This window comes from Rhinolophus ferrumequinum, chromosome 20, assembly GCF_004115265.2.
Source record: "Rhinolophus ferrumequinum isolate MPI-CBG mRhiFer1 chromosome 20, mRhiFer1_v1.p, whole genome shotgun sequence".
Classification (NCBI taxonomy): Eukaryota; Metazoa; Chordata; class Mammalia; order Chiroptera; family Rhinolophidae; genus Rhinolophus; species Rhinolophus ferrumequinum.
The window spans coordinates 23,535,903-23,558,637 of record NC_046303.1 but is presented as its reverse complement, the minus strand read 5'-3'; the positions used below and the strand labels follow the sequence as shown (position 1 = coordinate 23,558,637).

The following is a 22,735-nucleotide window of genomic DNA, read 5'->3' as shown; positions in this document are numbered from 1 at the left end:
TATATTAGATGAAGTTCTCCTTGATGATTTCTACGTTTTTTTGTTTCTCTTCAATGAAATAAGGAACTAGGTCATTAACCAAGACTGAAGACATGTTGAAAGTTTGTAGAGTATGAAACAGTCATCGAGCACCATAGAAGAGTGAATAGAACTGTAAAGTGTCATATGATTGCTAGATGGAATTAAGAGCTCACTTGGGGTATGTAATCATGGATAGCTGAGAGCAGTTTCGTGGTTGTGTGCTTTTCTCTATGCACATTTAGCTATAAGAGTGCAGACACAGAGGAGACCGACAGCTTGATTTAATCCCTTTTGTGATTCAGTAATACCAAAACAGCTACTATAATGATCGGCCATGAAATTCAAGATCTAAAAAAGTAAGTAAATACATGAGGAAGGGCGAGACAATGGAGAAGTGGTAGAAATGTCTCAGTGGGGCAAATGTTGGCAGTAGAGTACCAAAGGTACTGAGCTGGAAAGGAAGGATGCAGTGATGAGACAGTAGGATGTTTGAACTTGAGACTATGGCAGAATTGCAGCTATTGTTAATGACAACATGGCTTATGTAAAGTGGATAGCACAATCATTGGGGCAAGAAAATCAAGGAACTGAGATGCCAGGATAGTAGAATTTATGGAAATACTGAATTACTGAGAATTATGGAAGAGGAGTATTGGAGAAAATGGCAGTAACCCACCAACAAAAGTCTCCAAGGAATTAGGGGAGTAGTAAGAACTACCGTGAAGAAATTGACCTGTATTATTAAAGGGATTTACAAATAGGGGTTCACAACATCCTCGAGAGAAAAGATTCCAATTGATTTTGACTTACTTTAGGATTTATTTTTTGATTTCCAAAGACCTATGAAAATAAGTTGCCATTCTATAAAATTTTCAAAGCCTCCATTCCATTACCGTACTGAAAGGCAGCTCAACTTGGTGTTGCAATCACTGCTGGCTGAATTTGTCAGCCAATAGAATGTTAAGAGGCAATCTCTCTACTATCAGCAGCATCTGCAGCATTTCCCCACCACGTGGTGGGTCTCCTGAGGACACAGAGTTGTGGCTATGAATTTCAATCATCAACATACCCAAATAAAGCTAACTTTTATATGTGATATTTACCTCTCATATGTTCCAGTACAGAGAAGTAAAGATAGGGAAAGCTATTCTTGTTGCATTTTTTAAGCTGATAGATTGCATTTCTAAAAAAATGCTACAATAGTTCCTTAAATAAGTGTTGTTTACCGTTCACATTTCGTAATACATTTAAAACTTGAATGCTTTTCTGATACAGTAAGCAATTTCCTTTTGTGTTCTGGGACTTTCACTGCTGGTCCACAGAGCTGACCACACTCACGTATATCCAATGACCTGAATTTCCTGACTTGTTTGTGTAGATTTCCAAGGGCTATATACGCAGTGAACAGCTGTTTGTTTGTTTTTCATTTGAGAGGAAATATTCACTAAGGAACTACCTGAGATTTTTCACTCCAAAAGAGTGAAAAGAAGGCCAAGGAAGTAATTTATCAACAAGTAAATCAGAAGTTAAGGTAGACCACATTTCATATAAAACTGTTTTAACTTAATTGTTATAGAAAAGATAAGGAAGGGAGAAGAAGTGGAAGGACGCAAAGAAAACACAGAGAGCAAAGAAAACACACATAGGCATTAGAAAGAGAAGAATGTCTGTAAAGTAAGAATTAGAATTTATAAATTGTTCTAGGATTCTTAAATGGATGAGGGTGAAGTTTAGTTTTTGTACTATACCGTAATAGTTCCCTTGTCTTCGAAGTTTGTCCCCATTGGCTTGATTCCAATAAGCATACGCTGAAATAAAACCTCATTAACTCATTATTGATCTAAGTCCAAATTTGATCATAGTTTTAAAAGAAATGTAGCATACTACTATAAAATATAGAAGTAATTTGTATAAGCTGATCATTGGAAGGTCAGAGTTACAGGAACCGTAGACATGGTCAGGATCAGTGCTCACATTTTTTTCGATGCAGAACCTGAAACATCCAATGATCACACTGGGTTTTGAGGCTTGTGTTCTTACTAAATCAAAATTCCAATGTTCCTACCAGGCCTTTTCATTTTTAAAAAGATCCACGGATAATCCTAATGCATAAAGACAAAGCCTACTTCTTCCTGTTTTCTATAATGTAAATATGCAAGTTAGATTTTTGGATCTGTTGCTGCTAAAACAAAGGAAGAGGACACCCAAGGATTGAAAGATTGAATTCATGATTGATGGATACTGGGATTTCTGGAATAGCTGGAATTTTGACTAGAGAGATATTAGAGTCGTGGAATTCCAAAAAGGAGGCAACCCACAGGAGAAAAGTATCAATGCTTTATTTGTTTCTTCTGCTAATAACTTTTTCTGAGTCTTTGGGGAGGGAAGAGTTTAATTTGTTATGCTATTGAGAAGAAAGGGTGGCAGAGTAGAGTGCGATTTAAAAAAAATACTATAAGACTAGGTAGAACATTTTCTGTTAAATTTTCTTTCACTGAGGCAGGCTTAAAATGGAGCCTAGACTGCTCTTATAGTGCTGATGAAAGTCATGGTATCAAAAATGTTTTAAGATTCTGAAAGCCAAACTAGCCTTTGTGATTGGAATCTTTCCTTGGGATCCTGGAAGCTGCAAATATACAAAAAGTAAAGAAAGAAAGGATGGGGGATAAAAAAGGGAGCTCATTTTCTAACTACCATGGCTCTCCGTGATAAATCACATTTCTGTCCACCATAATGTATGCCTTACTTTAAAGAGTTCTACTCAAGAGTTGTATTTCAGATTCCACACTAAATGACTGAATTGTCTACCACCAGTAAAGTAAAATTTGAGCACTTCTCTAAACAATAACGTAAGCGAGTTATATTAAATTTAACAAGGGTTCATATAGTTTGGTGATTAACTGAATTTCAGATACACAATTATAGAGCCACACATTGCTAAACGTCATGGCCATGAGATGATTAAGTTTAACAAAAATAATTAGGAAGAACATGGTAAAGGGAAAGTAAGTGATATAAGAAAAAGAGTGAAAGAAATAGGCAATTCCAACAAATCAAATCAAATATAGGAATGGATTTATTTTAGACATATGGCAATTCTATAAATAAACCTAAAACCTTATCAGGCTTAGAAAGATTAGAAGTTCTGTACCCATTCACCCAGTGAATGAATCCATCCTATAACTAAAGTACCTCCTCTGAGCTTTATTTTGTATGTTGGAGCATCAAATTGAATAGGAATTACTCTGAACTTAAACTCTCGAGCCTATATATTTTAAAAGATTTGCCTTGGATATCTGATATCATGGAATGGAGAAACATCAGGGAGTTTGATGTTGAACTTCAGGTTTAAATTTTTCTTTTGGCCACCAATTATGCATTACATGCCTGAGCAAGTTTCTTAACCTCTTCAGCCTCGGAGTTCTCTTCTGCAAAATGGTATTAACAGCACTTAGTTTCCAGGATTTTAGAGACTAAATCAAATAATGCTAGTTGAGTAGTGCTCAATAAACAAAGGTACCTTCCCTCTCTCTATCCCTATGGGAGATTAGTAAACTTGAGAATCTTTACAATTATCTGCAAAGTCAGTTTGCATCCCTTTATTAGAAGTGGTGAGTAATTCATGATTCCTATATTTAGTGCTTTTCCTCTTGAGAGAATGAGAGTTAAAGTGCTTCCAGTCAAGAGTATGCATAAATTACATGGCATCACTCAAGATCAATTTACAACATTAATAATAGTTATATGATCTGTCATCAGGTATTAGTCCTTGGCAAGAGAAAACTGGACTGGAAAATTAGCAAGGTTGAAGGTGAAGAACAAAATGCCCCAGTTAACACACACTGGACCTGGGAACACTACTTATCTGGGAATCACCTCCACTTTGAAAGGCCTGGAAATCTGTAGCTTGAAAATGTCTGCATTTCTAAAAGAAAATCATTTATAATCAGCAAGGATATCTGAGAGGAAAAAAAGAGAGTGGGTAAATTTGAGTTTGCTTCAAACTGAACTTTACCATAAAAGCATCTTTTATCATTTTTGGATTCTTTATTTCCACTATTAACCTCATTTTGAGGCCACTCCTATAAATTCACATATACTCAAGCATACATAAATATTTATACATGACTCATGGGGAAACCATTAAATTATTCTGGCATACTAAAAACCTACATTAGAGATTTGTTAAACCTTCTTCTCTTTGTCATTGCTGAAGGGTGTAACCTATAGACTGAAGAGTCCTTAGGATGTAGAATATGGGTATTCATAAATTTTAGGCTAAAAACAGCAATGTCAAGCCAGCAGAGGGCCCCCAGCTTTAACACGATTCTATTATGTGCAAAGTCCAGCAAGAGCTGTTGGTAGGGACAAAAGTAGGATTTAATGTTTGTTATGGGTTTAAGTATTTGCTCTACTCTGTGTTAAATTAAGAAGTATAAACAGATGAATGAAGCCAAGCCAAGTCCTACCTCTGACGACTGAGAGATAATTTGTTAATTTGTCTGTTATGTAAAATTTAATCTCCCTCTGCTTTTCCAGTTTGAAAAACAAATGTGCTTTAAGCCTGCCTCATGAATCCACATAGACACCTGAAACGTGATTCTTTTAATATTCCATATTTTTCTCTGTTCAAAGCTTAAATAACATACATTTTTAAATGAGGTTCAACAACTGATTGGTGTCTTTAACCTGTCAATGAATATCGGCAAAGCTCAATAAAGGACAGTATTAATTGATTTAGTGCTTATAACTCTGATTACTTAAACTGTAACTTTCCATCTAAGAAATATTGGAAGAAGGGAAGAAAGAAAATTGAACCATTTTCAATCTTTCCCCCTTTGAACCTTACCCTACTTATCTTTGTCAGTTCCCTTGTTTTGAAACACTTGGCAGATTTTTACAATCCCAATGAATAATGTACACGCACTGACTGGGGCAATTTTATGTAGAGAGTTTTATTAACATTATCGGGATACTTTAAAATAACACTGAATTACTGCATGCCCCCAAATCTGCAAATTGACCAAACATATTAGAAATATGTAACACAAATTAATCTGTTGAATAAACTAATTCTGACAAATCCTATTTATTTTCATTTCCGTGATGTCTTTTTCTGTAATGTTATTCCTTAGTTTATGGGGTTTTCTAAAGTAAATGTAATCTAAGGTAGACAACTAATGTTACACATTTTTTTGATGACAAATATGTGTGTAAGTACAATTTTAGTAGTATGGTTTCATATAGCAAAGATGTCAGAAAAGGTACATTTTTATCTCCCTTTTTGTTTAATCTGTGCACAGAATGTATCATATGAAAAACTGGGGTGGACTCAGATAGGAAGGAGAAGTAAAAATTGAGGGAAGAAATAACAATAACTTAAGATATGCAGATAACACCATCTTATTGGCAGAAAGTAATAATGATCTGAAATGACTTCTGATGAAAGTGAAAGAAGAAAGTGCCACAGCTGGACTGCATTTGAACATTGAGAAGACAAAAATCCTTACTAGAGAAGAAATATACAACTTTACCATAGACAAGGAAGATATTGAAATTGTTAAAGATTTTACTTACTTTGATTCAGTTATCACTTTAAATGGAAACTGAAGCCAAGAAATCAAGAGAAGGCTGAGACTCAGCAGGGCAGCAATGGAAGAATTAGGAAAGATAATCAAGAGAGCAAAGATGTGTCATTAGAGACCAAGGCTCAGATCATCCACACCCTCTTATTCCCAATTACTATGTAGAGATGTGAAAGTTAGACAGTGAAGGAGACTGATAAGAAAAAAAAGCAAAGTGTTCTTTTGAAATATGGTGTCAGAGGGGAGCTCGATAGATACCTTGGACCAAGAGAAACATGAACAAGTGGTTCCCAAAGCAAATTAAGCCAGAAACATCACTGGAGGCAAAATTGACAAAACTGAAGTTGTCCTACTTCAGGCACATTATGAGAAGTCAGGGCTCTTTAGAAAAGACAGTAATGCTGGGAAAAACAGAAGGCAGCAGGAAAAGAGGAAGTCCAAATATGAGATGGATTGACTTCATAAAAGTAGCCCTAGAATTGAGTCTCCACGAGCTGAGCAGGGCTGTTGAGGACGGGACATTATGCACATCACTCATTCACAGAGTCACAAGGAGTCGGAGCAGATTCAATGGCACAGAACACAATCACAACTTTAGCAAAAAGAAAAGGAATTCAATGCAAATGAATTCTTCATTCGTTTTACTGTCTTTAAGTTTTCTCCTTTCCTTTTTCCATTGGCGTAGATGCTACCAGTGGATATATTAAAAATATCATTATATTTGAAATAATTTGTTTTCAACCCTAGCAATAAAGGAAAGTAACTGCAACTGACTTTTATTTTAATAGAAAATAATAAATGTGGAAAGCGATCAAGAGTAAATAAGCATATTTACCTTTCATTAAATGCATGGTTTATATAATTACTATATAAGATAATTATTTTTTATAGTCAGTAGTAATATATTGTGGTTGTAGACAACTGACTAAAACAAGAGAATTGTGTACAAACTTATTTCCAAAGGCCAGAGGCAAGTTGTTTCATGCTTCTTACTCCCCAGAAAGCAATGCAGATGGAAAAAAAAATCTGAAGAAATAAAACACAAAAAGGAAAAACAATTAAAATTGAATCAATCCTTTCATTCAACTAAGTTAACAATGTGGAGAAAATAAACAGAAATGTCTTAGGCAGTTAAATAATTCAAATTGAATGTAGCAGTTGTTCATAGAATTTAGCCAACCCAGCTTCAAAAACATTATGTGAGGACAAGAGTGGGAGTAAAAAGCTTTGTTTTTATGACTTTTTTTTTTTAATCTTACAAATCTGGGTCATTTATAGGGATGAGGCTAAGTAAGGTAGATATTGAATAAAATAGAACTTTCTTCTGCATTTGAGCATACTGCATGTTGTATGTATTGTATTAAATGATCTTATTATTTATATAGTTTAAGAAACTTTTGGAAAAGGAGAAATAAAAACCTTATTAAAGAATAATTCCTCTTTTAGGCAACGTGATCTACTACATGAATTAAATTCTTAACACTACTGCTGACTTACTTTCTCAGTCTTTTGATTTTACAAAAATATAACAGCCAAATTCTCCTTAAAATTGCAGATATAACTAAGTCATAATCAGCAGCCAGAAGAGTTTATTGAGTTTCCTCTTTACTTTTAAGTAATACCACATATTCCCAATAAATCACTCCAAATAAAACTCTTGATTTCTAAGAATCCTAATAGGAATGACTATACAGTCATCCTTAGTAAGAATTCATGGTTGCAGAATTTTTCACTATGCATAATCAAAACGCCATAATGCTACAATACACGTCCGTCTACTTCTCTTGACGTAAAATCTAGGCCCTAGTCATAGTCTTTAGATTGTCAGATCTCTGCTAAGCTAACTCTTCTCCTTACTATTACCTACACACCAAAATAAGCTATAGGATTGCTTACATGATCTCCATTTTAGGTGTTATTAGTATGATGGTGAAAAAGAGTGATGCTCAAACAGCTGGGGTTACTAGGATAGCTATGTAAGAGTTTCTCCAATAAGAGTTTCTTATTGTGCTAACTTCCTCTCCAAACTATTAAAATATGACCAGTTGCCTCTCTCCTGAAAGAAGACCACTATTCTGAAAGATCCATAAAACTCTACAAAGGAGCATGTTTAAGTAATAAGAGGGAGGCATGGGGAACATTCTGGGGTGATGGACTGAAGTGAAGTCCAGGCCATTAACTGAGGCCAGCCATTAATTCATAGAAAATACCCTGAACTGTGGTAATTTTTCTATTAAAGACTGAACATGGAAAACAACATAAAAAACATAATAAACCCTCCTATACATTGATATTTAGATTTTATCAGTAGGTTATTCAGTTTCATATGAACCTTCTGGTTCTTTGCAGAGAACGAGTATTCTTTACATAAGCCAATATGATAGTTTTCTTCAAATCCATGCGGCCCTTTCAGCCTATGACATCCACAATATGAAAACAAAACAAAACAAAACAAGAAAACCCAAAATAAAATCAACATTGTATTGAAGCAGAAGTCAAGAATAATATTAACATTTGGGAGTTACTACAGAAATCAAATATAATATATTTAAAGTCTGGTTTTGATTTTGTTTCTTTTGACTGTAATTCAAGGAAAGTGACTTCATGGGATTTCTCATGATGGTGCCAGGTAAAATAATACTAGGATTGGAGAGTATTTGTGAAAGGCCTTAGATTGTGCAGTGAATTACACTTGTCTATGAAGATGGGTTAATATTGACAGAGGGGTAGCTTAGAAGACAATTTTCAAATGGGACAGAGATGATAAATCTATAATATCAGGATAGTTTCATTTGGATCCATAATACTCATTGAGCAACTAATGATATCTTGTGTTGTGTAAGATAGTAGAATCTGAAATTTGGCAAAAAAGTTTTTAATTGCTTTTGAATCTAGTGCCTAGGTTTACAAGGATTATTTCCATGAGTGAAGTTGAGAGAGAATGATTCCATTGAAACCTCTAACAGTGTAGGTAAAATTTTGTGAGTATGCCATAATTCTTCTCTTTTTCCCTCCCCATCCCCTAGATGATCCACACATTCATTTGGAATCCCAGAAATATTAAGAATTTACGACTTAACAAAACGAGTGAAAAAGATTAGAATTTTTGTTGATACGTTGGTTGTTAATCCACCATTTCACAATCAAGTGCTACTTCCTTTAAGGTCCATCCTTAACTAAAACACAGAGATCTTGTCTTTTCTAATTTTCTAAAATGCTTTTAGCTTCTTACTAAAAAAATTGCAATGTTGCACCCTTTGCAGTTTTATTTGGTTTCTCTGTTTATTTTTTTCTAGGTCCATATGTGTGATTCCTCCAAATAGATGGGGAGAAGAAGGTGATGCATAGAGGTCAAATTCAGATTTAAATTACTGCACAGTGAGACCTTTGCTTCAGCTAGGCATTGTCCTAGGTACCTTTGCAAGATTAGGATGTTTAATTCTTATCAGAAACCATGGAAGATTGGTAACCAGTTTGCTGATAAAGCAAGGGGAACTCAGAATTTATGTGGTTTACCAAGAAATCACAAACTACAAAATAACAGAGCCTGAGATGAAGTTTTTCATTTACTTAGTGTCCCCCAGAAAATCTAACCGCACATCCTTGAAAGTCAGTTTAATGAATATGAACATCAATAGTGAATTCATTTCCTCTTTTTTAGTCATCACCTGCACTTTCCTAGTGATTTTTGAGTCAGAAAATGCTAGGTTTCTGAGACCTTTTCAAAATCAATATTTTACGTAAATGGAGTTTTTTATATATATAATGAAATCCAGATTGGCACAGGGGCATAGAAATTATAGAAAATGAATATGTCCTTCTGAAAATGTGTATAACTCTGAAATAGTAACACTGTTCCATTAGAAAATAAGCAAGGAAAACAGATTTGCTTCTATAATTTTGAATATGTCTGTCTCTGTGTGTGTGTGTGCGTGTGTTTGATCTAACTATACATTTAATACATAATGTTAAATTACAAAATTATTCAACATGGGCTCAATATAACCACTTGATTATTGTAGTCATTCCACTTTATATTTTCTCTGGTCCAAACTTTCTCTTGATTTCATATTAAGCTGTTTATTTAAGTCTTTCATAGTTGATTAGATTACGAGTATCACTTTAGATCATTCATTAACACATTTCTCAGTCAATTATTTGTTAAATTAAGATAGGAGAATTACTACTTAGGCTTTTATAAGAATAAAATGGCAATCATAGTGGGTTTTTGCAATATTCTTCCCTAATCTACAGATATGTTTTAGGAGATGTACAAACTCAATGAGTACTTATTTTATCCTAAGTGTATCCCATGATTTTAACAGCTGGATTCAAAATATGAAACAGAGGAAGTTCACTCTTGGTGTCAAGCCCTCCTTGTGCTAACACATCATTAGGGGCCCTGGTCTTCAGGCTATTTCCTTGACTTCCCAGGGCCCTTGACTCTGATACCTGAACTTTGTCCCATGCAGATGCTCTCCATGTTTCCTTCACCCCTTTCTAAAAAGTTCATCAATTGGCAGGTGGCTAATCTGAGCCACTAATCCATAATAAAGCACCAGTGGGAACTGACGTGTTATTCTGCTGGTTATGTTTGTGTTTTAAGATTAAAAATAGCTCTACATATGAACCTATCAGCCATTTAATCTTAAAGGGAGAAAATTGTATAAGAAGAAGTATTTGTGTGCACGTGGCATCTCCTCAAACTGCTACCCCTTAAATTACAAATCTAATGGATTGTTCTTATACCTACGTATATATCTATATTTCTTGGTTTAAATCCACCTACTATATTTATTAATAAATAACCCAATGAACAAAGAAAATCAAATATCACCTTGAGCAGTGGATAGTTTTCATTAGAACTAGTTAGCCACACCCCACACTTCTCAAATCATTTAGCCATTAGATAAACTTACAAACAAAATGAAAGCTTTAACATACTTAAAAAATTACCCACAAGAGAAATAAAATCTCTGAAATAGTTCAAATTTGTTTCGATTCCCAAACATGTATTTATTGTTACAAATATTGATATGGAAAACACTCATTGAGATACAGCTCATTTAATTTTATGTCTATTCATAGTGGTAAAATAATTATGTACACTAAATCACTAAAAATGGAACAAACAAGTTAAAAAAAACTAAGGCATTTTGTAAATAATAGGTAAAGATTCTTGCGAAATTTTACCTTGCAAAGGGAGGAACTGGAAATATTTTAAATATGAAATAGTATTTTTTTGAAGATTTGAGAGTTTATCACTTTCAAGTAATTATAAAACATATTACCACTTACTCCCTTGTGTAAATTCTCCTGAAATGAATCTCCCTTTTTATATCCCTAACAAATCACACCTTGTCTATATACGGAAGAGTATATTTTTAACTAAAAATTATTTTTGTGACATTGGTAAGGTTCACAAAATGCCAGTTAACTGCCAATTAACACAGCTATCACAACCAAAACAGCAGCAATTTATTTTAATGAAAACGCATCAAACACAGAGTTTTATGAAATTAATTGGAGAAAAATAAAACCAATTCTTTGTTAAATATATATTTTTAACATATATTTTGATTTTTTTAGAGATAAGAACTTAAACAGAGATCAAAACTGAATTGCTACAAAATATCTCTATTTCCTATCAATGCAAAACAACAAATAAACACAAACAGAGCTAGAGTAGAAATTGGAGCCAAATGTACTAAAAGTCCTGAAATGAAAACATTAGAAAGATAGTAGGTACTGATAGATATTTTCCCCTAGAAGTTTGCAAGAACACAATTTGACAAATTCCAACTCAAAAGATATTGAGAATTATTGATCTCACTTCCAGTATACTTATATATGACCAAAATACTTAGTCATATGCAAACAAACAAACAAAAGTCTTAAGAGAAATAATTTCCAGACATGGCACCTATTACTTGGAAGTCTTTGATTCTCCTGTGTTTATTTCTATACCCTCGTCAAGAGCAGATACAATCACAGCTATGTTTAATATGTGGTCTTAAAAAGATTTACTATTTAGACTTTAAATAAAAACATTATTTTTACATTAGTTTGAAATATTTATATTAAAATTCTTCACTAAGGAAAAACAATATAAAAAGAAAGTTTATGTGAATACCCATGTGATAACAATGCCTTAGTTGAAGAGAATATGTATTTTTCTTAATCATTATCTTCTGATACTTTTTTAAACAAGAGACTATACTAAATATACCACAATTAAGTTTTTTTTAAAGAAAATAAACACCAAATAAACGTTAGAACAAAGTTTTTAAGTAATTTAGCTGAACTCCGAAACGTGAAAAATCAGATATTCACTATTTTACTACTCATTGGAGGCAAAGGACCCTCATAATTTACTGAAAAAGAAGTACTCGGTTAATTTAGAAAACACTTCAGAAACTTTATTGCAACCACTTCTTCAGTTCCCCAGACATGATTACCTTATTATGCGCAATAATTGATTTATGAGTCTAAACTGCTCAAAAGTATGTGTATCCTTTTCAACAATACTCCTATAGAATATATTATTGTTCAAACATATCACATTTAAGCTATCACAATAATGTTTGAAAAGAATAAATAATAATAAGAAGATTTGAGACCACCAAGAGATCTCTAAAACCTATCTACAATACAGAGAACGTACTTGAAGACAGTTGGCATGAATTAGCTACTGTGCATGCGAACCCATCTGGGGGAAATTGTATAGAACATAATTAGCATAAAGTGAAAATAGATACTACATTTCACAAAAACATCTGTGGATTTTTCATCTTTGAATTCAAAGTTATGAATAAAGTGTCTTTATAGATATACAAACTTACGATGGTACATCTTAGATTTATATCAATTTTCTGGAAGATTTCTAGATATTTTAATACACATACTCTCGATATTCAGACTTCCTTCTTAGTTTTTTCCAGATTATTATTATTTTTCCTTTTTAGTTTAAAGTTTGTATGAAGGATAGGTATAAAGAATGCCCAACTTACCACAATTAACAAATACAAGAAAATTAAAGAGACAATCAACGTTGATTAGATATGATGTATCACCATAGGATGATCAGAATATTGCCTTGTCAAAACTAAAGCCTGACTATGTGGAATAGAGTCAGTGGAACTGTAACAGCTATATACGATGTCAAAGGGGTAGTAGATTGGGGGAGGGGATTATCACTTTGTGAGGAGTATATATGTCTAACTATTACATTGTTTTGTACACCTGAAATTAATAATAAAAATAAATTAAAAAACAAAACAAACAAAAAATCTAAAGGCTGACTTTATATCTTTCTAATTGTCCAAGTTCTTAATGACATAGAGGAGTAAGACTTTTTAGAACTTTCTTTTCTTTTCCTTTTTTTAATCTACAGGAGAGAAAACAATATGGAGTCATGGAGAGAAAATTGTAATGAGGTCAAATTAATAAAGAACCCAATATAATTTTTCAGAATGAATGTTAGTGTTACTGTTGACCATTCTGTTGGGAAAAATATCTTAGGAAAGTGTAAATTATGGAAACAATGTTTTTACACTAAAAATCTTCCTCTTGCATTTACCATGGAACCTCACATTTTTTACTTTTCATGGATGTGACAGCAATTAAAAATTTTAAGGAAAGCCTGTTATAGTTTTTATAAAGTTAGGATTAAGACAAGTGTAGAAAATATAAGAAGACACTGAATAAACATTATCTAGTTTGACTCTGTGCTGAGTCATTTTTATGTATTAAAATTAATGATGGGCAACTGATAGAAAATAACCAAACACTTGCTCTAAAAACTATCACTGCAGTTTTTTTTTGAAGTATAACAGAATGCAGTAAATTTTTAAATTTAGTAGTTAAATTTCTTTTTCTTTCTTTCTTTCTTTTTTCACTTTCATATTTCTGCAAATAAGTTCTGGCTACAACTAGAAATAAAATATCATTTAATTTTCCTGAGTATGCCTAACCTTGGCACAAAATTTGGTATGTTTTGAAACTGGAGAGTTTTGAATAAAATGTTGCTGGATTAATTCTGGTCCTTAAGTGTTCTAACAGAACTCTTTGTAATAATGAAAAACCTGATATTTAATCTGAAATTAAAAGTACGAAAACTTTCTAATACCCTTTTATTTTTGACTACTGAAGTTTAGAGCATTTACATTATAAAATCAGAGCTTGTGTTTCAACTAAACTTATCAAGAAAACCATTCAGTCCTAATCATCAAAATGCCATTTTTATGGTCAGTGAGTGGCAGTCCCTGCCAAATAACACCATCACAACAGCATACTGATTTTCAGTGTATCCTTCAAAGCAAAAGCTGGCTCCTGGAGTATCTCTGACATAAATCAAGAGCTTAGGTCATCTCACATGGATAACAATTTTTAACACTTGATATACAAAAATTTATATCTGGAAGAGCATCTGTTTACAAACGCAGAATTTCATTCAATACTGCTAATCCAGGATTTTTAGTGTGCTGTTAAAAAGATCCCGTGTACTTGCCTGCTATCTAGGAAACAAAACAAGCCTCCTAAAAAATGTGTTCATTTCTAGGAAAAAAAATGCGATGTTTACAGAAATAATAGTGATGTCTGGTTTTAAAAACAGGACAGTATATCTTGGAAAGATATGTTTTGAAAAGATCCCTTCGTATTGTTTTTGCTTGTGTCAAAGGGATGATTAGAGCCCCAGTAAATGGGAACCTCCCAGAGTAGGCTAAATAGAACGCCAACAGCCCACATATGGCTTGCATATTGACGGATTTCTCTCAATGTTCTGCCAGAGATGGGACTGCCCAAATGGTTTCTCGCGTAAGTCCTAAGTCATAAACTGCATCCTACTAGGCCAGCTACGCCAGAACTGGACCCAAGGGTATACAGTCTTGGCTGATGGGAAACAATGACTGTTTCCTAAGGAAGCCACAGCTGCTTTCCTGAGAGACACCACAGATGCCTGAATTTTCCCTTACTTTCCATTTTTGACTACCTGTTCTGGCAACAGTTCCAACAAAGGGTGGGGGCAGGCAGCAGGCACCCAGCTGTTTTCAATAAGCCTTGGCAATGTAGGTACTGATTACATAAACACTACAAACATTCGAAGAGCATATTTTCTAGCTTTTAAGCTATAAAAAAGGTGTGAGCCTGTACCAACACCCTGTATCTCTGCTCCAAGTAATGATAATGATGATGATGATAATAATAATGGCTTTAATATGAAAGCAAAAATTATTGAAGAAAACATAACATAATGTATTGCTGGGAAAGAACTCAAATTATACAGAGATAATTGAAAAAATGAAATTTCCACATTTCAGGGGTAAGAATACATATATTTGTTATCTTCATGAAACAATGAGATCAAAATGTTCTTTGAGAGTCCACTTTATTTTTTTGTCTTATTTTCTGTCTTATTTTTTCCACAACCCAGGCAAAAAACAATCAGATGTTGCATTATCCATTTGCATTATAGTAAATTTTCCTTTTCACTCACATATACTTTAAAATACTATTTTAACTCTTAATATATATAAAAAATATCCAAGAAAATATACCCATGAAATATTATATGAGGTTCTCTGTTTATATTAACATCAGGCCCAGAAACCTAAAGAAGATCTTGATTTGCATTCTAATTAAGATGAATTTTCTCTGATTAAAAATATATGTACATATATATCTGCTTGTTGGATCTGCTATTGGAAAACTGATTTAAATGACTCAGTTATGCTCATAGGTCATAAATGCAGGTTTATTATTTTTAATGTTTTCTATATTTGACATTTTAGATTGAGAATCTATATAAACATTGGAAGAACAGAATCGGAGCTTCAGTAATCTATGTTTTTAGGTGACTGTTCAATTTCTTGTATAACACAGTGACTTCCTGTCACCAAGAACAAAACTACATTTACTTTTTACATTAAGATTCTGATTTATTTTTACCTCAGTGTTTCACGAAAATGATCTTTGGCTATTCCAATTTTCTTCAATGTATCTACTGTTTTTGCCATAATTTTCTTTAAGACAGTTGTATATATTGTTTGATATGGGTTTTAAATTGGACTCTTTCAAATAACAAGTCTTACTAAATAAATGCAGCACAGGGAATATTTTTCAAGTTGTTCTAGAAAAATAGTTTTGGTAAAGTGATTAACTAACAATTCAAAAACAAAGCTATTGATGGGAGATATGAATATCATTGGTAAATTAGTCAATAGACAAAGAATGATAAATCACATACACACTGCAATTAGTTTTGGACATAAAGTGACCTTAGTCAAACCAGAACTCTGGGAAAGAAATAAGTTGATTAAGTTATCCCAATTCAATACAAGTTATTTTGTGTCAGGAGGTTTCTTAGAATTTCAAGTTTCTGTTTCTATAAAATGGTGATAATAGCTTCCTTATTTTTTTTCCACAAGATTATGGTGAATATTGACTCAATTTTTTTAAATTGTAAAGAATCTAAACATATAAGATAGACTATTGAAATTTACTATTTTTCTTGCTAAAAGGATTCAATGAACAAAAAGTGAGAACAGTGACAGATAAGGATTCATGAATTATATTTAGAATTGGAATATCAGAGATTTTAGCAATGCCAATTCTTTCTCATTGATGGTCATATGTCAAAATGATGCTTTTAAAGCTATGTGTATATATGATTATTGCTGGAAATAATTCTCCTACAAAATAGGGTAAAATTTTAGTAGGTAAGTACAATTATAGATAGTTGTTTGAAATATTTCTATTTTGTACCTCAACCTGTAAGAACATGGAATTCAATGTTCTTCATAAGTTTTTATAATGCCAGTATATTTTTTAGGGCCCAAAAAGATTTTTGTTTTAATATTTTATTTATGACACAAAAAATGGAATAAATAATAATTTCTAATGAACCTCTCTCCCACCCCTATTACTTAACTATTGTTTTGATATTTCCCATTTCATTAAATTTCCTATTCATATCTCAAATTACTTTAAAATTATTTTTACACAGATGTTATTTCAGGGAGAATCCTGAGCAATATGATGGAAAAATATATTCCTCAAAAGTTCTATAATAAATGAGAGATAATATGTTATAAGTCGTTTTCCTTGAAATATCCATTGACAAATTTAAAAAGAAATGTATTAAGTGAAGCTGAGTCAAGACAATTCTGAGTGGAACTAAGCCAACAGCATGATAAATATTTTACTATGGAATTGACAATATAATGGCAAAGGATGTGGCCAAACTTAAGGGACATTAGTGGAGGAAGAATGGTAAGAAAAATGTCAGCAAGGAATTATATCCATACTTTTTGCTTGATTGTAAACACCCTGATAGACAAGCAAAACTCTTGCAAAACAATTAAAATTTTCAGTGTAGATCCGATATAGGAAAATCTAGTATATTAAAGTCACAACTGACAAAATAACAAATCTTAAAAATATTCTAAGTATTCACTATTTATTTAGTGTTAGGTGTGGAGTCCATAAGAAAAAAATAGCATGCCATCTACTTCAAAGATGAATGTATGCACAAGAAATTTACATTAAACCAGTCCATATTAGATTATACTCATTATACAAATATTTGTCACACTCTTGTTTCATGCCAGGCATTTCACTGCTGACAGAACCCAGTTGAGAGTAATGTAGTCCCTGAATTCATAGAGCTTAGATCTACAGTTTTCATGAATATATTTATGGAAGGCTGGTATTTTTGTATAATTTTATTTCTAAATCTTCAGGGAGAAATATCTTCACAATATTGTGGTTAAATATAAAAGAAAAAATGTTTTATGAAAATGAGGTTAATCACAGTTATGTTAAACTTCCTAGCAACTTAGCTTATTTGTGAAATAAATCCTATTTGTCACAGCTACCTTATAAGATTCTTACATTACTTGAGTAAGTGATCAATTACCTTCATTCAGCAGGTAGAGTGTTTCCTAAAGCACCCATAACTAGTGTTTTGAGTTGTAATTTTTCATACAAAAGAAGTGGGTTGGACTCAGAGTTCCATCTTGAGCAAGTTAGTTAATGTTGTTATGCCTCAGTATCTTCACCTGACAAACACTAATCATCTTACAAGGTTGTTGGAACAATTATCTGAAATAACGCACATAAAAACTGATAAGAGTTTCATGTATGCAAGTGCTCAACAAATGTCAGTAGTTTCAGTTTATGCTAACTGTAATTATTGTCCCTATTGTTGTTCAGTCACCTAATACAGCAGCATTTTCTAAACTTTGTTTTGAAAATATTTAACACTTCTCTTCCCCTCATTATATTTAACTTTTTAAAATTTTCGATTACTATTTGTGTACTATAAAACATATAAAAATGGATTTCGTTTAAAAGTAAGATAGGACAAAATAACTATAGATAGAAATTCTAATATTTACTTCTTTATTCCAATGGATCCTCTCATCCATCACTTTTGAAAACCACAATCATGAGGATCAAGACGTCATCAAGATTCCAAAGTTTGCTGCCCCGGAATAAACGCTGGCTGAGAGCCCTGAAACCTGGGTTCTCATCCTTTCTGTCATGAAATGGTTGAGTCATTTTATTTTCTCAGGTGTCAGTTTCTTTTTCTGTCCAATGACAGAGTAGAAATAGAAAAATCACTAAGGTCTATTCTCAGTTCTATTATCTGAAAAATAATAAATTGTCCAACACAGTATTATAAGGGTAGAAAGCTCCCAGAAATAATTAAGTTTGTAATAAATATAACACATCAAAAATACTTCATCTTGCCCTCATTACTAGCACAATAAGGTAATAGAAAGAAGAGAGGAAGTGACAGGGGAAAAGTCTTTTAAGAAATCATTTTCCACACACGGGGAGTATATGTAGAGGCTGGCAAAGGATGGAAGAGATGGATTCCCAAATCATGCATTTCTAGATACCAAGATCCCTAATCTTTTCCTTGGACATAAGCTGGCCTCTTGGCACTCTGCTGCCTAAAATTTAAAAAGTTAAGACACAGTAGGTTCATCTTTGAAATAACTTAGCAGGCATCACCCAAAGGTACAGACAAGTAGCAGCAGCAATGATTCTTACAAAACTTTGCACAGACATATACTACCATAAAAACAAGTAATGGAAACATTTGATAGTTATTAGTAAATAATAATGAGTTTTAAGGACAACGGAGATTTCAGAGGGAAACTGTTTTGCCTGTTTGTGTTTACTGAGCAAGAAACACAATTTTACCTCAGTAAAGCTGGGGTGGAGAAGAAATATAGTTTGGCCATGAATGTATTGTCTAGGTCGAGTCACAAAATGAAACCTTCAAAACTTTTTTTTATCTAGTCCTAATTCTAGACCAATAATTGCAAGTTATTTTTCTCTCCAGTGAGAAAGAAGACAGAGAGGGAAGAAGAGGGAGATTATCACTAGAATACTTAAAAATAATTATTACATTGTAAAAAATCTGAGGGAAACTTGTAACCAATATTAAATATTGAATAAGAGAAAAAATTATACTTTAGTACAGTATGAGTTTTCAGAAAGTGTTCTTGTAGCTGAAAATGTGTTTATAATTATGTCAAAAGGTATATTTTATGGATTCTGGGTAAACGTGTTAATAATTCTCATAAGTAAGGGCAAGCAGAACCTCCTTGGTTAGCTTCTGAAGTTAGCACATGCGACAATAGTTGCCCAGAATTAAATTACCCTAGAAAATCCCTTAAATAACCCCTATAGTATAATACACATGGTTTTGTGTATAGAAACCCTTTATGGTAATTCCTTCACATACTCAAGTTTGAGAACCATTGTGCCAGACTGAGGAAAGTAGCAAAAGGAAAGTCTTTATGTAGATGTCTATATGTCTGACAATTTAAACTGGTCTTGCCTTTAGGTTAAGTAGCAAAATTTAGCAACAAACAAACAAACAAAGCAAAACAGAAAAGAAACGAAGAGCTCTAACTTGTTTCTGCTGATCTATAGAGTTTACTCTTTTTATTTTATTTTATTTTTTAATTAAAGTTTATTGGGGTGACAATGGTTAGTCAAGTTACATAGATTTCAGGTGTACAATTCTGTAATACATCATCTATATCTCACATTGTGTGCTCACTACCCAGACTCAGTTCTCCTTCCATCACCATATGTTAGACCCCGTTTACCCTCTTAAGACACTATTGCTCTATTTCATGTTAAATGGATGTTTTTGCTTTTGTGAATGGTCATATGAGATAGTGCAGTGTATCATGGAGTTAAAAGTAAGTTTCAAATGCTGAGAGTAGCTTACATGCACATATGATGTCACTTCACTTTATCTTAATATATAGGAGAATATTTAGTTTGTCTTCTTTGACATAAACATTTTGTTTTAAAAGGATGTTTCAGCTTTTTGTGTCCACTGCTATTTCTAACTGCATCTTTGACAGCAATGATCCTTTAAGACCTATGCAGGCAGTAGTCATATTTCAAACATTTAAATGAATAAATCCAATATAAATTTTGCTACAAAAATTTGATGTATCAAGATTGTCTATTATAAGGAAGCTAATTTTAGATTTCAATGCTATGCTTTTTCTTCACCTAATGATGACCCTTTGCAATAAACCAGTCCACCACAGAGTATTTGGTGCAAGGATTCTCCTTGTGAAGAAGCAGGAGTTTGGAGAGAAACTTTACAGAACTCTGAAATGAGATGGCTGATGTGACCCTTGAAAATTTCACCAAGATGAATATTGGCTAAATTGTACTATAATTGAAATTTTCTATGCTCTTATAAGAAGAAAGCACACACATTTAAAAATGTTATTTTTATGTATTTTTCTCTTCTTTTTGCTTTGTTGTGGTGATGTGTTACAAGCTCCCATAAGACCTGAAGACTCAGTACAACTTGGGTTGCGGACCGGATATCTCCCCCATGAGTTTGGTGGCCGGGTCAGTCGGAATGGTATTAGAACATTTCATTTTCCAAACACACACAGTGGAACAGATGTGTTTTATAGGGACTGCAAAATGAGGTTCAGAAATAAGGGGGTCTGTGTAATGTTCTGGTACAATATAGTTAGAGATCACTGTATAAAACGAATTCCTGCTGATAATCATAACTTTTCTCTGTGAAAACTAGTTTATAATATTTGTGTATAGCACTATGGAGAATATCAAAGCTACCAAGATTTGAAACAGTGCAGCAGGAGCTCCAGAACATTATGTAAATTAACCCCACAACATGGAACACATTAACTTGAGGGTTTCAGGAATTTGGAACTCAGAATGCCTAGGATGTGGGTTTAATTGAAATGCAGTATTATGACAATCAGTTTTTCTCTCGAGACCGAACTTTTTAAGGTGCATGCAAAGGTATAATTGAGCATTGACATATTACATCATAGTGATACATTTTAAATAACCCATATCTGCTTCCCAATATTTATTTCACTGAACTACCACTGGATATTTAAAGATTCCTCCGTTAGAGTCCAACCATCTGAATAAATGAACAGTACACTGAGGTGAGCCAGTCAGCCCTCAGATGGGGCCAGGCCTCAAAGGCTCACACATACACAAAGCACTTCTTCTGGAAAAAATGTTTCTGGGTTTTCAACATAAATCAGGGTCAACACATAATACAATCATACTCTAGCACATTGAAAAGCTGGAAAACAGTCTAACTAGGATGGTGATGCTTCCAGTAAACCTTCAGGCCAAATACCAATCAAAGAGAATTCATGGCTTTGGGATCAAACTCCATCTCTATTCAAGTCCATGAAGGGGTTGCTTGCTCTCTTGGGGAAATGTTAAATGGAGTTAGGAAACTATACTTTCTCCACAGATATGATTTTATGGGACTCCTTTTTTTTTTTTTTTTTAACTATAATCACAAAAGGATATACTTGTGAGTGATAAAGAATTGCAGGAGCCTTGATTTTCACACCATAACAATTAACTTGTACTTTTACAGTGAAAGGATAAGATAAATCTTTTGAGTAAAATTCTTTATGTATTATTTATAAATAGTAGTAATTATAAAATTAAGTAATAAGTTTTTAATGGTAAGAAAATGTCTGTTACAGTATTAAAAAATCCTGTGATCAAATTACATATTGGATTCACAATATGCAAGATAAAATTAAATTTATTATTGTTTTGTTTCATTTTTGGTGTATAATACAAAGCACAAAAGAATCGCTTATTGCATGGCAGAGTTGGAAGCTACAGGATCAACATATTAACATATATCCACTGAGTATGCATTATATTCCTAGATATGTGCTAGAACCTAAGTGATAGATAAATAATATAAAATAAACTATAAAATTATATATAGTTACATATAAAGCAAATTATATATAAAAGATATGTTATCTATAAAGAAAATTATATAGAGAGAATTATATATATGAATACATATATTTATATATATGAATATATATATATGAATATATATATGAATATATATATATATATATATATATATATATATATGTATTGTCAAAGGGGCTGTGACTTCCTGTAGAATGACAAGTCACAAAGATACAGAATGCTCTATGACTACAAATACATCAGCATTCTGGATAAATGCACCCTATGAAAAACCTAATATGTACCTTATCCGTAAAAGAAAGAAAGGGAATACTAGACATTGAGAGGGAAAGAGCAGAAGAGAGAGCGAAAACCAGCTGGAGCTGGACTTTTAATGCTTCAGTTAAGTCATTAGAGCTACAAAATGTGGCCTTTAATCGATGAGAGCTGTGGTAGGTGCAAATAATAATCCTCTAAATGATGCCTGATTCATGATAAGGTACAAGAAAAGCAAACACTGGCCGAGTAAAGTAGCCAGGAAGCTATTAGTTCACCTTATGGTACAGATGGGAGATTAATGAAAGTGTTCTGTGAGAAAATGAAAAGCCAAATTTGTTCGACAAGTGACTGTGGTTCAGATATCCAAGGATGAGAAATAACATAAAATTGAATCTATAACATGAAATAGCTGAGTCTGCCCCAAAGAAAGATATGTTGAATACTATAGAAATGCTTTCATATGCCAAAGCACATGAGAAGAAGTCCAGGGACACAACAATCTAGAATGAGAAAGAGCTGATAGTAAAAACTTAAATGTGTGTCCACACGTACATGTATGTGCACGCATGTACACACACAAGTTAAAG

At 32.9% G+C, this 22,735-nt stretch overlaps 1 protein-coding gene across 2 annotated transcripts in view; it reads right to left on the bottom strand.

Annotated features, from left to right (window-relative positions):
- Window positions 1-479: 479 nt before the first annotated feature.
- The window catches only part of AGMO (alkylglycerol monooxygenase), a 308,998-nt gene continuing 286,742 nt past the window's right edge, over window positions 480-22,735 (bottom strand). Inside the window, exons 13-14 of one of the 2 annotated variants that reach the window (XM_033088864.1) lie at window positions 12,251-12,315; window positions 480-6,632 (exon numbers count right to left, since the gene is read on the bottom strand). In XM_033088864.1, coding sequence (XP_032944755.1) covers window positions 12,295-12,315 — 21 coding nt within the window. In that variant the 3' untranslated portion in view covers window positions 480-6,632; window positions 12,251-12,294. The remainder of the gene's footprint in view (window positions 6,633-12,250; window positions 12,316-22,735) is intronic. The other variant, XM_033088863.1, reaches the window with a different exon arrangement.